Source organism: Gorilla gorilla, chromosome 1, assembly GCF_029281585.2.
Source record: "Gorilla gorilla gorilla isolate KB3781 chromosome 1, NHGRI_mGorGor1-v2.1_pri, whole genome shotgun sequence".
In the NCBI taxonomy this organism is placed as follows: Eukaryota; Metazoa; Chordata; class Mammalia; order Primates; family Hominidae; genus Gorilla; species Gorilla gorilla.
Genome location: NC_073224.2, coordinates 26332197 through 26352655, shown reverse-complemented (window position 1 = coordinate 26352655; position 20459 = coordinate 26332197). Strand labels below are relative to the sequence as shown.

At 38.7% G+C, this 20459-nt stretch overlaps 1 protein-coding gene across 3 annotated transcripts in view; it reads right to left on the bottom strand.

The window, feature by feature from the left end:
- Positions 1–20459, bottom strand: part of RYR2 (ryanodine receptor 2) — a 790171-nt gene that overhangs the window by 317461 nt on the left and 452251 nt on the right. For all 3 annotated transcript variants that reach the window (XM_063708024.1, XM_063708025.1, XM_063708026.1), the window contains exons 18-22: positions 18688–18929; positions 14546–14738; positions 11944–12160; positions 8594–8698; positions 3937–4040 (exon numbers count right to left, since the gene is read on the bottom strand). In XM_063708024.1, the coding sequence (XP_063564094.1) occupies positions 3937–4040; positions 8594–8698; positions 11944–12160; positions 14546–14738; positions 18688–18929 (861 nt within the window). The remainder of the gene's footprint in view (positions 1–3936; positions 4041–8593; positions 8699–11943; positions 12161–14545; positions 14739–18687; positions 18930–20459) is intronic.

Below are 20459 nucleotides of genomic sequence, written 5' to 3'. Positions count from 1 at the left end.
AGAAGGAGGAAGAGAAGAAGGAGAAGGAGGGGAGGGAAGGAAGGAAGGAAGGAAGGAAAAAAAGGGAGGGGAAGGGAAGGGAAGGGGTGGGTGATGGAAGGAGGGGAGGGAGGGGGAGGAGGAGGAGGAAAAGAGGTGTGAGAAACTAACCTGCTCTCTTGGACAAAAATTCCACCTCTCCCCTTATCAGTTATTTGTCTCCCTTCCATACTGCTTTCCTCTCCATCCCTGTGTCCTGGGTCTCTACTATTCCTCCCACCCTTCACCACATATGTGCACAAGCACACTACATCATCTAAAAATAATTTTCAGGAAAAATACTTGGCTAGGAGGAAAAATATCATTGTAGTGTCACTATATTTTTGTTAACTTCCAAAGAAATAAATTCTATGAATGTATATTATATGTTCATTAAAAATCCTTACATCAATTATTTCTAAAACGTGAGCTGTTTATTCAGAAATTAAGATCTGGAATTTGGAAAATAGTAAAAACTAAACCAGAAACTGAACCTTTGGTAACACTGGTCACATTTGAGGGTCACCTGGCAGGCATGATCTGCCAAGCTGTGCTGTTCTGAGAGTGTCACAATTTCGCAGTACTGTATGATACACAGATGACGATGGAAGTCTAAAGTAAGTTGTCACTGTCAACAATTTACATAAGAAAAAAATCACAGAAACAGCACCCAAAATTCATATTTCATTAAATTGCTCCTCAACCAAAAATAAGGGATATTCTGGAATAATTTCTTGCTTATTTGTTATTTGGAACTTCTAAAGACGTAAACAAATGAAGCTGTTCATCCCTCCCATGATATATTTATTAAACAAACAAAAAACCTAGACTATGCTCCCTCTCAGACATATGGTGTTAAAGCCTTTATCAATATCCTATTAGTTAGTCTCTATAATAATTCCATGAAGCAAACACATTATGATCCTCATTCTACTAAGGAGAAGAAAACCTAGGGTTCAGAGGAGTTGAGTGACTCCAGCAACATTTCCTCGGTGGACCAAGCCCTTAAGTCCAGACGACCCAACTCCAGAGTCTGTGTTCTTACCTACGCTGCTCTGGGGCCTGCCAATTAAATAAGTGAATAAAGGAAATATAGGAAGAAAGTACTGTACTTTCTCTAAACCCTTGGAATTGGGCATGGTATGAATCTTAGAGAAGTATAGATGTTTTCCCCTAATTCAATTTGTAAATAAATAAATAAAAATCAGTCCATCATAAAACCATATAAACTAGCTATAAGAAAATCAACAAAGAAATGTTAAGCATTTGCTTGTGAAGAGGGTGATTTACATTCATCAGAGAGAATAAAACCACAGTACGTGCAGTCTGAAGATTAACCAAACCAGCCACCAGCAGCTGGTAGGTATGACACTGGATTACATGTAACAGTCAAAGGCACAACATGCTAAATGCAAATACAGAGATTTCTACAGTCCAGAATTTACTCTCTGCTATAGCTGGCTTAGCTGTCAATTGCTAAAATAATAGGGAATGCACTGCAAATTTAAATTATGTTAGACCTTGACCTTTCAATAAAACATTCTGTTGTAAAAGATGAAGAAATAATGAGCTGCTATGAATTACTAAGCTAAATATACAAGCCTTATGTCAAGAGCGCAAAGGAAGATCAGAGATGCTGAATCCACGTACTCAGGACATAGGGCTCATTATGCATTCTTTATTACAAGCAAACCTTGTCATTTTTAACCTTTAGGTTCTCAATTTACTTTATGTGTATATATTGCTTTTTCTTTTAAGTTCCTAGTAGACCCTAAGCTCAATCTTATGCCTAATATATTTACATGATAATCTGCATCCTTGAGGATATAGAGTTATACATCACTTAACAATGGGGATATACTCTGAGAAATGGGTCTTTAGGCGATTTCATCATTATGTGAACATTATAGAGTATATTTGTACAAACCTAGATCGTAGAGCCTACTACACACCTAAGCTATACGATATAGCCTATTGCCGCTAGGCTACAAACTTGTACATGTTACTTCACCAAATACTGTAGACAACTGTAACACAATGGTAAGTATTTGTGTATCTAAATATAGAAAAGGTAGTGCGTTGCACTAGGATGTTATGACAACTATGATGTCATAAGTCATAGGAATTTTTCAGCTCCATTATAATCTTATGGCCACCATCATATATGCAGTCCATCATTGAGTCAAACACTGTTAGGCAGCTCATGACTATATACCCGAGTCCAAATTCTAGAATTTGAAATGCGGTTTAAATTTTATGTTCCGGGTCCCTGGTAAAATAATTTCAGTGGAAATAACTCCTTACTACTCTTAGCAAAACTGAAACAAACAAAAAGGACTATAGTTTTGTACATAATATAATAACATATTAGGATAAGTGACCTATTGGAACAAATCCAGTTCTATAGGACATCAAGGATGGAAGGAGGACAAGAGTAAAGCTACTGGCTTTGCAAAATATTCTCTTTACTTTTCTATATCAAAATTCGAAATTATATTCCTTCCTTTATTCCATTTCAGTCCCATTATTCCGTCTGCAAAGGTAAGAGGCAAAATCAAGAGGTCAACTGGCAACAATCACTAAAAAGCAAATTTGCCTTTACTGGGTGATATAAAATACTCTACAGTAGCTTTTCTCAAAATATGTGCTCAGGCTGGATGCAGTGGCAAGCTCCTGTAGTCCTAGATACCCAGACTGGGCCAGAAAATCACCTGAACCCAGGAGTTGGAGGCTGCAGTGCGCCATGATCCAGCCTGTGAATTGCCGTTGCTCGCCAGCCTGGGCAACATAGTAAGACTCTGGCTCCTTTTAAATTTATTTTTATTACTATCATTTTTGAGACAGGGTCCTGCTCTGTCATCCAGGCTGGAGTGCAGTGGCGTGATCACAGCTCACTGGAGCCTCAATCTCCCAGGCTCAATCCATCCTCCCACCTCAGCCTCCAAGTAGCTGGGACTCAGGTGTGTGCCATTATGCCCAGATAAGTTTCATATTTTTTGTTGACATGGGGTCTCACTATGTAGCCCAGGATGGTCTCAAACTCCTGGGCTCAAGCCATCTACTGGCCTTGGCCTTCTGAAGGGCTGGGATTATAAGCACGAGTCACTATGCCCAGCTGACTTTGGCTCCTTAAAAAACTAAAACAAAACCAAAGATATGTTGCTCAGATAAATAGTCCTCATAGGTATGCTCTGAAAAGAGGCTGCTATGGTGAAATCAGTTTAGGAAATACCATAAACAGACTTCACCCCAAAGTTCTGAAAAGTCCATCAGCAAAAAATTTTAAATTATTTAACTCTTTGAATTTAGCATATTTGAAATATATTAAATCAGTGCTTCTCAAATTACCTATTGTGAAGAACTAATTTTCTTTTAATATTTGGTCTATTGTGGTTTTTCCTGATATAATACAATAAAATTGTTAGAGAAAACTGAATTTTCAAAATGAAGACATATAGGCTATGACCTCACATTTCTTAAATTATTAGATTCAATATATGTAAAATTGCTTCCCTAAATTGGTATAGAAGTTTATAAACACTTACTCTTAATATCTTATTTAGTCACAAACTAGTAACAATTTGTGGCTGACACAGTCCCGGTCCACAGCCCACATTCTGTGGACCTGTATCCTATCAGATCACAAAATCCTCATCATCCATAATACCCATATACATCTGTAGGACACCCTTTGCAAAATACTGATGTAGAACAAGAGGACATAAATTAACAGGGTCAAAGTCTTATTCTCAACAAATACTGATCCAATCCACTTATGCATTATAAAAAGTTCTAGCTGGAATTAAAAATCACTTCACAGCTCAATTAACATATATCATCAATACCTGTTTTTTGTTTGTTTGTTTGTTTGTTTTCAGGGAAGGCAGGTTGGAAAATAGAAAAAGTTAAGAAACTCACTTCAGGGTCTCAAGCGACATTTGTAAGTTGTAATTGCGCTCCTGTTCAGGCAGCTTGGAGAACTCCACCAGGCATGGGTGTTGTCTCTTGTTGTCATCTCTAACCTGAAACAGGACAGGAAATTGACATAAAATAGTCTCCAATGGCAGGCACTAGCAATGGAATTCAACTGTGTGGTAGAAAGTGGAGGCAGAAGGCAAGAAGAAACACCCAGATCATTACCCCCACAAAGCTGCCCCCACAACCTCTCAGGCGCAGTGAGTATCTGAGGTCACTGGTAAAAGCTGGCATTATCTTCGTTCCTTCCCTTCTGTTTGACAGAGCTTCCATGAACCCCCGCCATGCAGACTTCTACCCCAGATTCCCACAGGCTCACTCAGTCAGCTCCTTGCAGCATTTGCTTATATCTTATTTTCTCAGTGAGGTTTACCCTGCCCACTTGTCTAATTAGGACAGTCTGCCTGCCCAGCTTACTCTTTTTTTTTTTTTTTTTTGGTCCATACACCTTCTAACAGATTGCATTTATTGAGTTATTGGGCTATTGTCTGTCTCCGTGAATTAGAAGATCAAAAATGCAAAGATTTTGGTCTCTTTTGTTCTTTGATGTGTCCCAAACACCTTAAACATGCCTGGTATGTCCTAGGCACTTGACACGTTTTATAAATTGAAATAAATCCTGTGTAAGAAGGGTGTGGCAATTACTTAGTTTTAATTCATAGTGATTTTCCTGTATAGAACCAAACTGATTACAGACATCAATTAACGACAGGACTGACTGACATAAACACTTTGAGGTGGTTCTAGCTGTTCCTTTTACCCCCTGCATGTTACCTCCTGATCTCACAAATCACCCTACTACCTTCACAAAATCCATTAGCATCATATGCAGGTGGTTTTTATATTAATTCTTGAAACTGTATATTAGCAATCACATTAAACTAAATGCAAGGTTTTAGGAATGAATTAATGAGAAAGATGTTCTTTCTCCTTGCATTAGTAATTAGGTTTGTTATCTTCTCAGAGACCTAAATCGCATCGGCATTAATGCCGTGGCAGCACCTAGATGGCAGCCATATGCTGTCAGGGAACAAAGTAGTTCATGAGCATCATTACCAGGTCCTATAAATGCCACATGAGAAGGATAGAAACATGAGTGAGCTTTTTTTTTAAGTCTTCAGCAGTCACCAAGTTAGAAACGATGTATTTATTCCTTTCTCCTGGTCATTATTATGAATGAACAAGACTTATATAGAATCATATATTAGATATACTTATTTGATTGCAGAACTTTGAAAATGACATTGACTTATGTAATTTTATTCTAAACTCTAAATCTCTAACCCTACAAACGGAACATAAAATGAACATTTGTAAAATGAATGTGTTGAACCCACAAATAATCTCCCTATTTAGGTCATCTCCACTTTGTCTCTACTCTCTATACCAGAATAACCAACACCATCATCTTCTCAAGTGTCTCAATGAAACCAGAAATCTGCACAGATTCCCTTCCTTCTCCTGCTACATCCCGTACGTGAACACCAAAACATCTCCTGGAATCACGTCTCTCTATCCCCACTGCCGGGCTCTGAGTCGCCTCTCACCTGAGGTACCTGTGCCCTCTCCCTGTCTCTCTTCCTGCCTCCAGGCTCTCTGCTTTTCCACATTCACAGCAGAGCTTCTTTTGAAAGCAGACATAAGTCTGTCACCTTCCTGCTAAGCATTTTTCAATGCTCTTTAGCCCCCTACAGAATATAATCATCTCCTTCCCAAGCCTTTTGTGACACACTTCCTGCATACATGGCCTGGCTTCCCACCTCTTCTCCGCACCACAGCAGAGGTGTCCTCTTGCAACACTGCACTACTGAAAGGTCATGGCTAATGTCCTGTCTCTTCTGCCTCCTCGCTTTTACACATGCCAGGTCCTCTGCCTACTACATGGTCATGCTTTCTGATTGCCAGCTATCTTGTACACATCTCTCAGTCTTGGATCAAATATTTACCTCCTCCTGGAAGCCTTCCCTGATTTCCCTGGGAAGAGCTAAATATTACTTCTCTACTCTGTAATTGTTTGCCTACCAATCATTCAACTAAACAGGAAGCGCCAAGAAGGCAAACATAATACCTTAAAAGTCAAGGTCTTTTCAAAATTGGGTCCCCAGTACTAAACACACCAGGCAAATAGTAGACATACAATAAATGTTAAAGGGATGAATAAATGACAGACAGATCTGCCTTGTTATTCCATAAAATAGGGCCCTTGCACCATACTCCTGGGAAATATATCCCAAAGTAATGATAACTTCTTCTTCAAAAAAAATCCAGCATGCTGGGTAGCTAAGTATAAATTGCTCCAAAGAAAAATACACTTGAATACTTCAAAACCTCATTTAAAATGTTAATGAATTTATGAAATTAGCATAGTAACAGGCACATATCTTAATCTAGAATAATTGACATCACAAGGTCAAGGATTATAACTACTGCACAAAAAGGAGTTTCAGGGAAGGTCTTGGAAAAGAAGCAGACTGCAAATCATACATTAGATGAGAGAACACCTCCTGCATCAGGAAAGGTGCGGGTGCTAACACAACAGCAGCAGACCAAGGGCTCAGTGTTTCCCCCAGAGGTACATCAAGCCCAGTGTTGCCTCAACTGGCCTCAGACCCAGCAAAGGATAACTTGAGTCAATTGCGGGCAAGAAGGCCCCGCGGTACTGTATTATCCTTTAATATTTGAAAACCCAAAGAGTGTCTTGAACATGGCAGGAATGTGATGTATGTTATCAACCAGAACTAAATGTAACTGGAAGAATCAATAATAGTGAGACTTTATATTTTAGTCAGTTCTTAAAGAAGAAACACACCTAAGGTTCTACTGAAAAACATAACCACTTAGGTGAACTTACTGGGAGTTTGCAGTGGAGATCATCTTAGAAGCCTATTGAAATATTTGCTATTACAATATGGGGTTTTGCTGTTAGTTTTACATTTTGTTTGTTTGTTTGTTTGTTTTAATGGGAACTTTTTAAAAAATCTTCCTGGCCTCTAATCATCTTTTCCTATTTTTGAAACTTCTGGAGAATGCTGCCTGTAATTCCTCTGGCAATTGATTACTTACACATTTGTAGCATCCCTCTTCCTACTGACTAATAGATGGTCCAGTCTTTTATTTAGCATTTATACATGTCCTTCAATTTTAAGAATTGATGAGGCCGGGCATGCCTGTAATCCAGCCTATAATCCCAGCACTTTGGGAGGCTGAGGTGGGCAGATCACCTGAAGTCAGGAGTTCGAGACCAGCCTGGTCACATGGTGAAACTGGTCTCTACTAAAAACACAAAATTAGCCGGGTGTGGTGGTGCATGCCTGTAAAACCAGCTACTTGGGAAGCTGAGGCAGGAGAATTGCTTAAACCCGGGAGGTGGAGGTTGCAGTGAGCCAAGATCACACCACTGCACTCCAGGCTGGGTAACAAGAGCGAAATTCTATAGCAAAAAAATAAAAAAAATTGATGAATGTAGCACAAAACTAGGTACCCAAGTGTTTGTTGGTGTAACAAATGTCTAACTATCATTTAGTTAATAAAAGCATCCCATTTTCTGATCATGCTTCAGCAAGCCTTATAGTGACTTGCAGTCACTTTCTAAATTCTGTCTTAGAAAACCTTGATTCCAGTCTTGGAGCTGCTACTCACTAGCTATGTGATGCCTGCCAAGGCATTTAGCAACTGCAAGAACTCTCCACTAGGTCATCACCAGTACAACTGAAATAATAACACAACCTAGTTCACTGTAATGACAATTTGAGACTAATAATCTGTATGCGAGAATGCAAAACACTGAATAAATATATAAATATTACTGAGTAGTGTGGAGTATCACATGATACTACTACTAACGTTATATTAAGTATTCTTTATTCAGAGCTCAATGCAATAAATGATGATGGGTAAATACATTAATTTCCATATTCAGTCAGGTATAAGAAAGTGTTACAGCCTTTGGGACACTTAGAATATATCATACAAATGAAAGTATTACCATGGTTTTGACACAAACAAGTATATGATATACACTAGGATTACACAGGAAGTTGTTTTAAATCTAAATTTTATTAAGTTGTAAACTAAGCTCTTTAGCAAAGTATCATTTAGAAGCATGTGCAATCATGATTTCTCAGTCTTCATTCTACCTGTGAAACCAACTAGGAACATTTGCCCACAGGTCTCCGCTTTTACACACAATTGGAACTGAAAGAAAAGAAACATGAGCGAGAGAAAAGTAAATTGCCTTCTTTTCATTTTCAGTTTTCACTTTCAATTTCACTGAGATCTTTTAAGTGGCTTAAAAATCAATGCCTATTATCTGTATATGTTAACCTTGATTTGAAAATATAACTTTCAGCCCAGAGACTGATAACTTTCCATTGTCTAGGCAGCTAGACCATCCTTCAGTGAACCTGCCAATAATGCCTGTCAGCCCCATTAACTACAATAATGTAGTAAGGCAAAACTGCACAAAAACTAATGTGTAGGGGGAAAAAAATCAATCCAACTAACTAATTGATGTCACCCCATAGCAGGAAAAGGCAGAAAAAGTTATGTTTTCAGAAAGATGTATTCACAGAATCCGAAAATAAATTTCAAAATTACGTACCAGACCATACTGCCAGCCAAGCTCAATTTTATTCATAACCCAGAGTTCATGGATATTCTCTGCCAGTTTTTCTCTTATTCTTTCTAGATGAGGAGGCAACACGATCTAAAATTTACAAAAAGAAAAAAGACACAACAGAAACAAATGCAATAAGATGCAGTGCCAACAGTCTTCACTGCAAATTGAACTAAATAAAACTGCCTCATAAACCAGTAATCATAGAACAAAGTTCTAAGCCATCTGTTTCACGACATTCTTTTTTTTTTTTTTCCCCTTGAGACGGAGTCTAGCTCTGTCTCCCAGGCTGGAGTGCAGTGGTGCGATCTCGGCTCACTGCAAGCTCCGCCTCCTGGGTTCACACCATTCTCCTGCCTCAGCCTCCCGAGTAGCTGGGAATACAGGTGCCCACCACCACACCCAGCCAATTTTTTGTATTTTTAGTAGAGACGGGGTTTCACCGTGTTAGCCAGGATGGTTTCGATCTCCTGACCTCGTGATCCGCCTGCCTCGGCCTCCCAAAGTGCTGGGATTACAGGCGTGAGCCACTGCGCCCAGCCTTCATGACATTCTTTAAATAAATTTTGGTACTTTTTTTTTTTTGACAACTTAGGTTTCCAAATCAATTTATGAGACACCATAAAAAAAAAAAAAAAAAAAAAGGAGTGTTGGTGGGGACAACCAAAAGATGTTTAATGGATATGGGGCTACTACCAAGGAATGTGTGACTTAAAATGAGAAATCATCCCAAAGCTCTTACACCAACTGGGCCAGCATTCATAAGCCAGGTAAAGGCAATTCAGTGCCCACATTATAGTCCATCGGATCTCTGAGCATATAAATGTCTGACTAGTGATTGATGTCTTCCCCTACACTCTACTCTGTTACTGTTAGTGGTTTCTAAATATAAGCTTCACAGAAAAGAAACAAAATCTTTACATGTTCCCATTAAAAGGAAGAAACTGAATGTTCATAAAAAACCCAAGGTAAGGGACTGGTTGTTTACGTCTTGATTAAGCACTTCTGTGTGACCCCACAGCTAGTCTCGCAACACATAGAGTGGGCAAATGACCACAATGCCCAATGACAAGGTGGCATTCCCACGAGAAGCAGGTGATAATTGTTCCCTTTCCCTGATAGAGGTTATCTGGGTCTCAGGTAATCCTTAAGTTTCTACCATGATATCGTCTAGTTGTTCATTTCTAGTCTCCCAAATCTTTTTTCCTATAAACTTAGGTTGCACTATACATATCCTCCCACCTTTTAGGAATGGGCAATGCAAACTGAATTTTGGCCATGAACAATGTTTGCGTGTTTATTTTAACAACATGATATTAAAAGGGGGAACAAGAAATACGATTTGAGGAGCTAAAAATCTGATTGCTAAGCAACTGAAGCTTCGGAGGCATGGTATTAATTCAAGTTCAGACTTTGGAAGCAATGTCTTTGATCTTTAAAAACTAAGAAACAGACTTTGAATATCTAAACAACCTCACTGAAGCTACTTCACCATCAATATAAATCGATATTTAATTCATAGCCAACCTCAGAACACCATTACATCTATGAAACAGAAAAAGAGGAACAACAGCTAACATTTGTTGGGTGACTATTTGCCCAGTAATATGGTATCTATTAACTATGACAAACATACTCTAAGCATCCCAATAAAGAAGGTGCGCAGCTCCCCTAAGGGAAGAGTACTTGATGCCAGGCACTTTGACTCTAGAGTTCATGATCTTAATCTCTAAATTAAGACTCTAGAGTTCATGATCTTAATCTATACCCAAGACAAAAGTCAGCTAAATATCTTCCAAATAAGTGTATCGAAGAAGGAAATGAGAAGAAATTGAAAACTCCACGTTTCCTATACGCCATCCTCATCTTTCTCTATATTCTCCTTAGAGTCTCATAGGAGTGTGAACCCTATTGTGAACTGCGCACTCCTTATGAGACTCTAACTAATGCCTGATGATGTGAGAGAGAACAGTTTCATCCCAAAGCCGTCCCCACCTTCAACCCCAGCCCACCAGCTCGTGGAAAAATTGTCTTCCAGGAAACCAGTACCTAGTGCCAAAAAGGTTGGGGGCTTAAGAACTACACTCTAAGATCAGTGTGTGTCACATCTGTATGATATTACTTCAAGTGCAGTACATTACCCCAGATATTAAATCATCTTAACACTATTATACCTTAAAATTTCTTGCACGATTTTTGTCACTAAGTTCCACCTGTTGCTATTATTGCCTATTTTTAAAAGTATTGTCAGGCCTCTGAGCCCAAGCCAAGCCGTCGCATCCCCTGTGACTTGCACGTATACATCCAGATGGCCTGACGTAACTGAAGATCCACAAAAGAAGTAAAAATAGCCTTAACTGAAGACATTCCACCATTGTGATTTGTTTCTGCCCCACCCGAACTGATCAATGTACTTTGTAATCTCCCCCACCCTTAAGAAGGTTTTTTGTAATTCTCCCCACCCTTGAGAATGTACTTTGTGAGATCCACCCCTGCCCGCAAAACATTGCTCTTAACTTCACCGCCTATCCCAAAACCTATAAGAACTAATGATAATCTACCACCCTTTGCTGACTCCCTTTTCGGACTCAGCCCGCCTGCACCCAGGTGATTAAAAGCTTTATTGCTCACACAAAGCCTGTTTAGTAGTCTCTTCACACAGACATGCATGAAAAGTATAATATGCACTTTATAAACTAAGTAATATTAATTATTTTAATAAAACTTTAAAGACAACCTTGAACAGTGTTTTTAACACCTCAGGTTGTAATCTGTTCGTACATTAGGGAATCAGTTTATTGGGTTGGGAAAACTACTTAAAACATAGAATAGAGGCCGGGCACAGTGGCTAATGCCTATAATCCCAACACTTTGGGAGGCCAAAGCGGGTGGATCACCTGAGGTCAGGAGTTCAAGACCAGCCTGGCCAACGTGATGAAACCCCATCTCTACTAAAAATACAAAAATTAGCCAGGTGTGGTGGCGGGCGCCTGTAATCCCAGCTACTTGGGAGGCTGAGACAGGAGAATCGCTTGAACCCAGGGGGCGGAGGTTGCAGCGAGCCGAGATTGCACCACTGCACTCCAGCCTGGACAACAGAGCAAGACTCCATCACAACAACAACGACAACAAAAACATAGAATAGAATAGAAAATGAGTGAGCGGACATGGTAAAGGTAAGTGTTATTTTATGAGACTCATTTCAGTCCTACATGTCAACTGTACAACTGTATTACTGTGAAATTCATTCCTATGGGTTGTGGTCCAAGTGTGAAGCCACTGTGTATCAGAATGACTGCAATAGCAGTGATTGCCGTTCGAGTGGATCTTGGTACCTGGCTGGTATCCACAGGGATGGGTGTGAAGGCAGCTTGCGTCAGGGAAACTGTGGGGCCCAGCAGGTCGCGTGTGTAAGTTCTTTCTTGCTTGTACTCTCGGCTGTGTTCCACTTTCAACTTTTCTTTTGGCAGAACAGCTTCATAACAAGGAGCATACCCAGGTGGAGGAAGAAATTTGAATTCTCCATGTCGCCCTCCAAGCAGAAAGCGTACTCTAAAAAGGATGCATGTTAGAGTCAATTTTATCTCTGGTGTACATTAAAGTTTTCTAATTCACAAAATCTTAGGGAAAAATTGTTAGTACAAAAGTATTTTATCGGAAGCCACATTTTCCCCTACGTACCATCATAATGTGATCACCTTAGAATTCAAGGGCCTCTAATTGTAAAAGGTAAAACATGAGGACATCATATTCATCAAAAGAGAAAACCTGCTTAAGTTAATTCATGGGTCAGTGAAGACATCACCTGCTGGAGAAGTAACCAAAAGCACATGCACCACATTCTTATGGGAATGAAGTGCATGTCCGTAATAACTGGTCACTTAATGTCCCAAAGTACCGACAGATAAAGAAAAGACCTGATCTAAATATCTATATGCTTAAAATTACAGGATTTAACAAGGAATGAGGGAAAAAACCAGTCACTTTTCTTTTCTTTTTTTTTTTAGATTCTTTTTTCACTTTCTTGGTCACTTTTCAATGTCCAATTTCCTAATGAAATTCTCTGAAGCAGGGGCCCCAACTCCCAGGCCACGACAGGTACCAGTCTGCGGCCTGTTAGGAACCAAGCTGCACAAGGGAGGAGGTGAGCTGTGTGGGCAAGAGAGCATTACCGCCTGAGCTCTGCCCCCTGTGAGATCAGCAGTGGCCTTAGATTTTCATAGGAGTGTGAACCCTATTGTGAACTGTGCCTGTGAGGGATCTGGGTTGCTCATTCCCTGTGAGAATCGAACTAAGGCCTGATGATCTGAGCTGGAACAGTTTCATCCTGAAACCATCCCCACCTTCAACCCCAGCCCTGGCCCGTAGAAAAATTGTCTTCCACAAAAGCGGTGCCTAAGGCCAAAAAGGTTGGGGACTGCTGCTTTAAAGGAGATTCTGATGTCACTTCAACTTGAAGAAAGCAGGTAACCTTATTGCTAATTGTTTATCAATCTCAACAACGAAAAAGAACTTACTAAAATCTTTTATACATTCTGCTCATTTAAGCAAAACTATTTTAATCTGAGTTCCATTAAACAACACTTTTTGAAACAGTTAAATGATATATATTTCCTGGGGCCCTCGGGTTTACAAAAATAAATTTAAATTTTTCATTTTCCTTGTAATTCTTTTTTTGTGTGTGTCAAGGTCTCACTCTGTTGTTCAGGCAGGGGTGCAGTGACACAGTCACAGGTTACTACAGCCTCCAGCTCTTGGGTTCAAGTGATCCTCCCAACTCAGCCTCCCAGGTAGCTAAGACTACAGGCATACAAAACTAGGTGCTAATTAAAGAAACAAAACAAAACAAAACAAAACAAAACAAAACTTTTGCAGAGATAGGGTCTCACTGTGTTGACCAGGCTGGTCACAAACTCCTGACCTTAAGCAATCCTTCCACCTCGGCCTCCCAAAGTGCTGGGATTACAGGTGCAAACTACTGCACCTGGCCATAATTCTTTTTCTAATTTGTGTATCAGGTCCAGTCCAAAAAAATAAAGAAAAGCAAAGAAAAGTGAGGAAAAATAAAAATGTTAAAACATTCCAGAAGCTTATAGAAACATAATTTGTATAAATACATCAGAAAAAGTAACTGGTACGTGGATAGCTAATATTCATGATTACTCTGTTTCTTCTTCAATATGATGCTTTTGTAACTAGGAATTATTCCTGGGAGAATTATAACTAAAAGAATAACTGAAACAAAGGGAGTCCTTCTAAGTGTACAGGGGTGTGTGTGTATAAAAATAAGTGACAGAGTAGTTACTTATTATAACAGACCATCATTTATCAAAGTTTCATTTGCAGAACTACAATGGATTATCACTTTAATTTGTTTCCCTCTGGTAATAGCAAAAAAGGAAAGAGTGTGAGGAAACCATCTTGGCACCATTGACCATGGGCAGAGAATAAAGGAATAAAGAGAATAAAGGTGGAGAGGAACACTGAAGAAAGCCATCTGGGCCTCATCAACAAAAAGGATATTTAATTTCTATTGAAATAAGAGGGTGTGCAATGGGGTGAGGAACTATGTCTTAAAAAAGGAAAATGAATGAAAATATAAGAAAATAAGCAGTATTTTTTAAAACAGCCTTGCTCATTTCATCTAAATAAATGAACTAAAAAAAAACACCTTGAAATAGTTCAGGACCCTGGTTTGAGGGAGACTGCCCACATCTAAACACTGTGGGGTCCGTAAACAAAGCATTCAGCCTTGCACGATGCCCATCTTAGGTGAGCCTTACCTTCTCCTTCAAGGCACAGGCAAAATGCACAGAGGACAGGTGCCCAGGAGAGACAAACAACGGTTAGAGAAGAAGGGCAATGGCAGTGCAGAGTCTTCTGTGGAGGTATGAGAAATGAGAAAGGAAAGAGACCAAAAAACATAGACATACTAACTTTATTCCTGCAGAGAAACTAACGACTGGAAAGAAGAGGCCATCGATGTTGAAATTCTCAAACATTCCTTGAACAGGTTGTCCATTAATTCGGAACGAGATGCTTGGGGCACTCAGATCTAAACAGCAACTGATGACATCATCAGTTCTTAACAGATGTTGGTTTGGTGAGCTTACAGTACGAGCAATACAACCTATTGGGGGGAAAACATTAAGGAAGGTCATGTATTTTTTATCTCAGAGAATCAGCTTCAGAGCCAAAGTCAAAAGGTTTGAATAGGTAGTGACAAACCAATGCACAACATCAGAAGTAATAAATCTTGAATGTAAACACATGTTACATGTTAAACTCTTTGTCAAAAAAAAAAAAAAGATTATTTCAGAAGTCAGGCTGCTACTTATGTTGTAAAATGGACCTTCTGATACACAGAAATTTCTGCATGTAGATGGATGGCAACTGATCCAGAAATTATCTATGAGCAGATTATATAATGATGTCAAAGGAACATCTCCAGGGACTTCAAATAGCTACCTTACCATCTACTACTTGTAAGACCATAACCAAATTACTTAACCTCTCTTAATTTGGATGTCTTATAAACAGAACACCAAGTACCATCACCTTGTTTAGTTATTGTGACGATTAATGTTTTACAAGTAACAGAGTCTCAGGCACAGCAGGTACTTCTGTCAGTCCCTTTTTCAAATGCTAAACTCCCTTCATTCTATCAATTTAAAATAAAAATACATAAAGATAACGAAAGCAGAAAATATGATCATTCATTCCTGCAGCACGTTGCTTATTGTGAGATAACTATAGGCCAATTGGCCTATAGTTTTGCATTTATTTCACACAAGATCTTGGTTGGCTTCTTAAGTAAAGCAGGATATAACTGGAGGTGTGAAAATGATATTGGATAAATGTTATTTATTGCCCCAGCAAGACCAACCTATGGTCTAAGCCCATTCCTGATTCTAAGAACTCCTTTGCTAATTAGTCCCAAGAGCATCTGCTTCTCGCTGCACAATGAAAGAAAAGAAGGTAAGGTCCTCCCAAACACACATGCTCATAAACATAAACAAAACCTTCAATTTGAGCAAAGACAAAAATAGACTTTGTGATACATGCTTTGTATTTTTAATAATTCTTTTTATTCCTAGCATGCCAATATCTCTACCAAGGACATATTTGAAATGCCAGTAGTAGAGAATACCTATTTTTTTTAATGTGGACACTTTTTATTTTACCAATATTCAAATCCACAGGCAATAAATTCACTATCAAGTGTCTCTTCTAGAATTCCCTGAATATAATAAAGGCAGCTTTTTAAAAAAATCATATAAAAGCAATGCAGAAAAAGGTCTAGTTTCTTGTTTGTACCAAGATCTGTAGCTAATAGCAATGTTATTTACATGATATCTATTATAATCAAATATATTTTTCACTTGGAGGGATACGATAGCTTTATAGATCCTGTATTAGAAAACTGTACCCATCTTTCCTGTACATTCCTCCACACTAATTCTATATTTAAATTCTCTCAAAGCACCAAGATTTTTTTATACTTTTGGTCCTCTCAAACACCTGGGACCTGGATTCCCAAAATCCAGTTCTGCATTGACAGAGAGGAAGTGTAGCAACACCGCAAAGTTTAAATTGAAGAGAAGAAATGAAGACATAGCTAAAAACTTTTGCTTATGAGCCCAATCCTTGTTCCAAGAAATACTGCCACTCTCCAATTACAAAATGTTAAGTGGCAGAGAAGGTGCTCTATCCTGGAAATCACTGATATGTGATACTTCAAATTGTACATCAACCATTAAGAAGAAAACAGGAGAACGACCCCCAAGAAGGTTATCTATTACTATGAATTCGAGTTTCATAACTCACATTCCAACTAATTTAGATTTGTCTTCATTAATTACGAATCTAAAATCAGCAAAGCATTTAATAGACCCCAGTGGCTTGAGAGAAAATACTTTTCAACTATAGGCCCGATATGATACGTATTTTCTTGTCATTTAAAAAAAATGAATAAAATTTCAAGATGCTTTTCTCCTGAAATTCCACTGTCTATCGTCCTTTCTGGTACATGTCCACAGAGTCACTAAATTTTTTTTTGTTGTTCTTATTGTTCTACTGAACAGATACTTTGTAATAAAAGGTATAACGCATACAATTCAATTCCATAAGAACCAGGTACTTTTAATGTATTGAAAGAAAAAGCTTCAAATTGAATACAAAACAAAAATAGTAAAATATGTTATTGTATGGAGAGACTAAATGAAAGCAACTTGGCGTTGTCAATCAATGTTTTTTTTTCATCTAATCTCTGTGTAATGGGAAAACAAGTCAACGTGTTTCATTTATTCATTTGAGTACTTATTTCCTGCAGAGCAATACTAGGAGCTAGAGAGAGAGGGGGTAATAGTATCTAAAGGATTATAGTTCAAACGTTTTATAACATGGACTTTAGCCCTATTTTGTGTTTAATAGGTCTTCTGAAGTTAGGGCTCTTTCTCTCTGGTTGGTCAGCAGGACAATTTTCCTATGAGAACAAGGCACTGTGACTATGGTCTGGCTGGCACAGGTCGCCTTTGTACAAAGCAGTCTACAGTACTGTGAGGACTCCAACCACATTCCTCAGAGGTTAGATGAAATATGCAAAACACAGCTTCAACCCCATAAATATATATATACCTTTTATGTACTCACAAAAATTAAAAATGGAGGCTGGGTACGGTGGCTCACACTTGTAATCCCAGCACTTTGGGAAGCGGAGGCAGGCAGATCACTTGAGACCAGGAATTCAAGATGAGCCTGGCCAGCATGGTGAAACCCCGACTCTACTAAAATATATATAAAAATTAGCCAGGCATGGTGGTGCAAGCCTGTAGTCTCAGCTACTCAGGAGGCTGAGGCATGAGAATCACTTGAACCCGGGAGGCAGAGGCTGCAATGAGCCAAGATTGCACCACTGCACTCCAGCCTGGGCAACAGAGCAAGACTCTGTCTCGAAAAAAAAAAATTAAAAATTCACAAAAAATCAAAATACAGCTTCCTCTCTTCTAGACAACTGAGCTATTGGCACTCAATGAAGAAAGAATTCAGTAAGTATCATTGTTAGATACAACTACATGGAATGCTTTTAGATATAAACTCATTAGCATAAAGTCTTAGGTGTAGTTCAACTTATTTCTTATTTTTCATAAGTTTTAGGCCCATAAAGCATTCATAAATGTCTATCATCTGTACTCTACATGAGGCAAAGTTCAGCTTTATAACTTAAGGTAACTTTCTGTATCTTCCATATGCTAAATAATTTATAAACTATGCCAAGATCATACCAGGACTATATTCCAAATGCAGCTTTATTAATATAAGCTTATGTCTGCAGAATCCAGATGAATTTTAACATCTAAAAAATCTACATAATCAAGAGCTAAGCTTTTAAATGGAGCTAACCAAACTCTACTTCTTCATGAATCAGAGAAAAGAATATTATTTTTAATATATAGTATTCATTTTTAATATATACTCAACCATCAAAGCTAAGAGTTGGTAGCTGGTGAAATGACCTATTCCTTTATTTTTAAACCATTTTATACTTCTGAAACAAAGTGTCATTTGTTACGACCTGAGTCCTCATACCACACTTTACAAATTATTGATTTCCCACCATTACATTATCTAACAGAAGGCTGAACTTAGTCTATTTCTTCCCATTATTTTCCAAGATTTGTTTTTTGTTCTTTTACGTTGGCAACTAAAGCTTTAAACATACCAATTAAAGCAGAAAACTCACAAGTTTCTTGAAGTTCATTCATGCTTTGGAATGCACTCTTTAAATACAAAGTATTGTTCCTAAGCAATACACTCTTATTTAAATCTACTCTTGAAATACACAGCATTGTTCATAAGCTCGGCAGTCTCTTGGAAATGTACTATAATTTTAAGTATTTTCTTTTTCCCCTAGTGAAATACTGCTTTTTCCTCAACACTCTTACTCATCATCTCAGTGCTAAATTTCTGAGTAATTAATACCCTATAGAAGTACCCAATGGAAGCAGCACCAATAGCTTTCAGAAATGCCCAGCAAAAGATCTTCTGGAACACGGTGAAAGAAAATGGATAGCACGTACCTGACCAGAGATGAAGGCCATCAAATCCATAGGAGAAGAGATCATCTCCAACACCATTTCCACCCCACTCTTCGCCCCCTCCAGGGTAGGGAGAATATCCTTCAGTGGAAGCCCAGCCCACTCGCAGGTGAGTTGCTTCAGCTGTCACAAAGGGCTCTGTGTGGTCCACCATCAGTTCATAGTACCATTTCTTATACTGAGCAGAACCTTCACTGACGCCCAGAAAAATATTGGGTCTCATGCTTTAAAGAGACAGGAATCACATGTAAGGAAAGTCCAAACAAACCTTTCATTGTTTTCATTTACATCTCACAATTTCCACTTTTGTATTTCATTTAATTTTATTGAGACAGGGTCTTGCTCTGTTGCCTAGGCTGAAGCGCAGTAGTGCAATCATAGTTTCTTGCAGCCACCATCTCCCAGGCTCAAGTAATCCTCCCACCTCAGCCTCCTGAATAACTGGCACTAAAGGCGAGTGCCACCCCACCCAACTAATTTTCTTTTTTATGTTTAGTAGAGTTGAGGTCTTGCTATGTTGCCCAGGATGATATCAAACTTCTGAGCTCAAGTGATCCTCCTGCCTCGACCTCCCAAGTGCTGGAATAACAGGCATGAGCCACCGTGCCCAGCCATATCTCACTAGTTTAAACATCAGTCATGCTTCTCTAAGATGCCACATATTAAATATATATTTCCTTAATTACTAAAAAATTATTAAAACTACCACTGAGGTATAACACAGAGAAAGCCAGCTTCACTGTGAACATTCCATCAGCAGTTTTGCTTCTGAGATTTCTTGGCAGTGTCACCCAAGGGACTAATGTTATTTTGTCTTAATTCCTCTTCAGCATGTTGTGTATCATTAATCATATTTATGTCACAAACTGAGACACTCAGAGCAGACTTTTAGAATTAATGGAGTTATTAGGAATTCCGGACATGGAGAAATTTTCCTAAGCTAAGCTTTGTGTCACATGGGGCATGGGGCTGAGGTAGGTCATGTTGTTTATGAAGGAACCAAGGTGATTAATAAGCTTTGTTGTTCATTATGCCTCACTGTGAACAGAAAAAATACAACAGTAAGTTGTATTTAATTCCATTTTAGGAGTGGACATATACCCTATGGTAATACTAGGTAAAAATGAATGAAGGTCTCAGAACATATCACTCATGAACGGCAGGTCTGTTATATAAAGAATCATGAAGGAAATCTTAAATCAATACTGTAAAACAAACAAACAAAAACATAGAAGGTGTTTGGACTTTGCTTCCCAGCTCAGCAGAGGTAACATAATTTAATATGTAATTGATTTATTTTAAAAAGGAGCTCCTCCAAAGGAGCGAAAGAAAAAAACCAGCTGTATCCATTTCCTAACAATTTCCATTTTTCCAGCACAGTGTGGTTGGAAGTGTAGTTGGAAGACCATGGGCTTCCGAGTCAGAGAGAAAATTTGAGCATCCATTTGCTAGCTCTGTGACCTGGCACTAGTTATGAAACCTTGCTCATCCTCCATTTATCCTCCTGGAAAATGGGCTGGCAAACATCTATAAATTTAAGCATGTTGTGAGGATTGAATAATAGAATAAATGTAAAGTCTTTGCCATAGAGTGAATATGCAATAAGTATATATATATTATATATTTTTAAAAAACACATTAGCCAGGTGTGGTGGCTCACACCTGTAATCCCAGCACTTTGGGAGGCCGAGGCAGGCGGATCACGAGGTCAGGAGTTCGAGACCAGCCTGGCCAATATGGTGAAACCCCGTCTC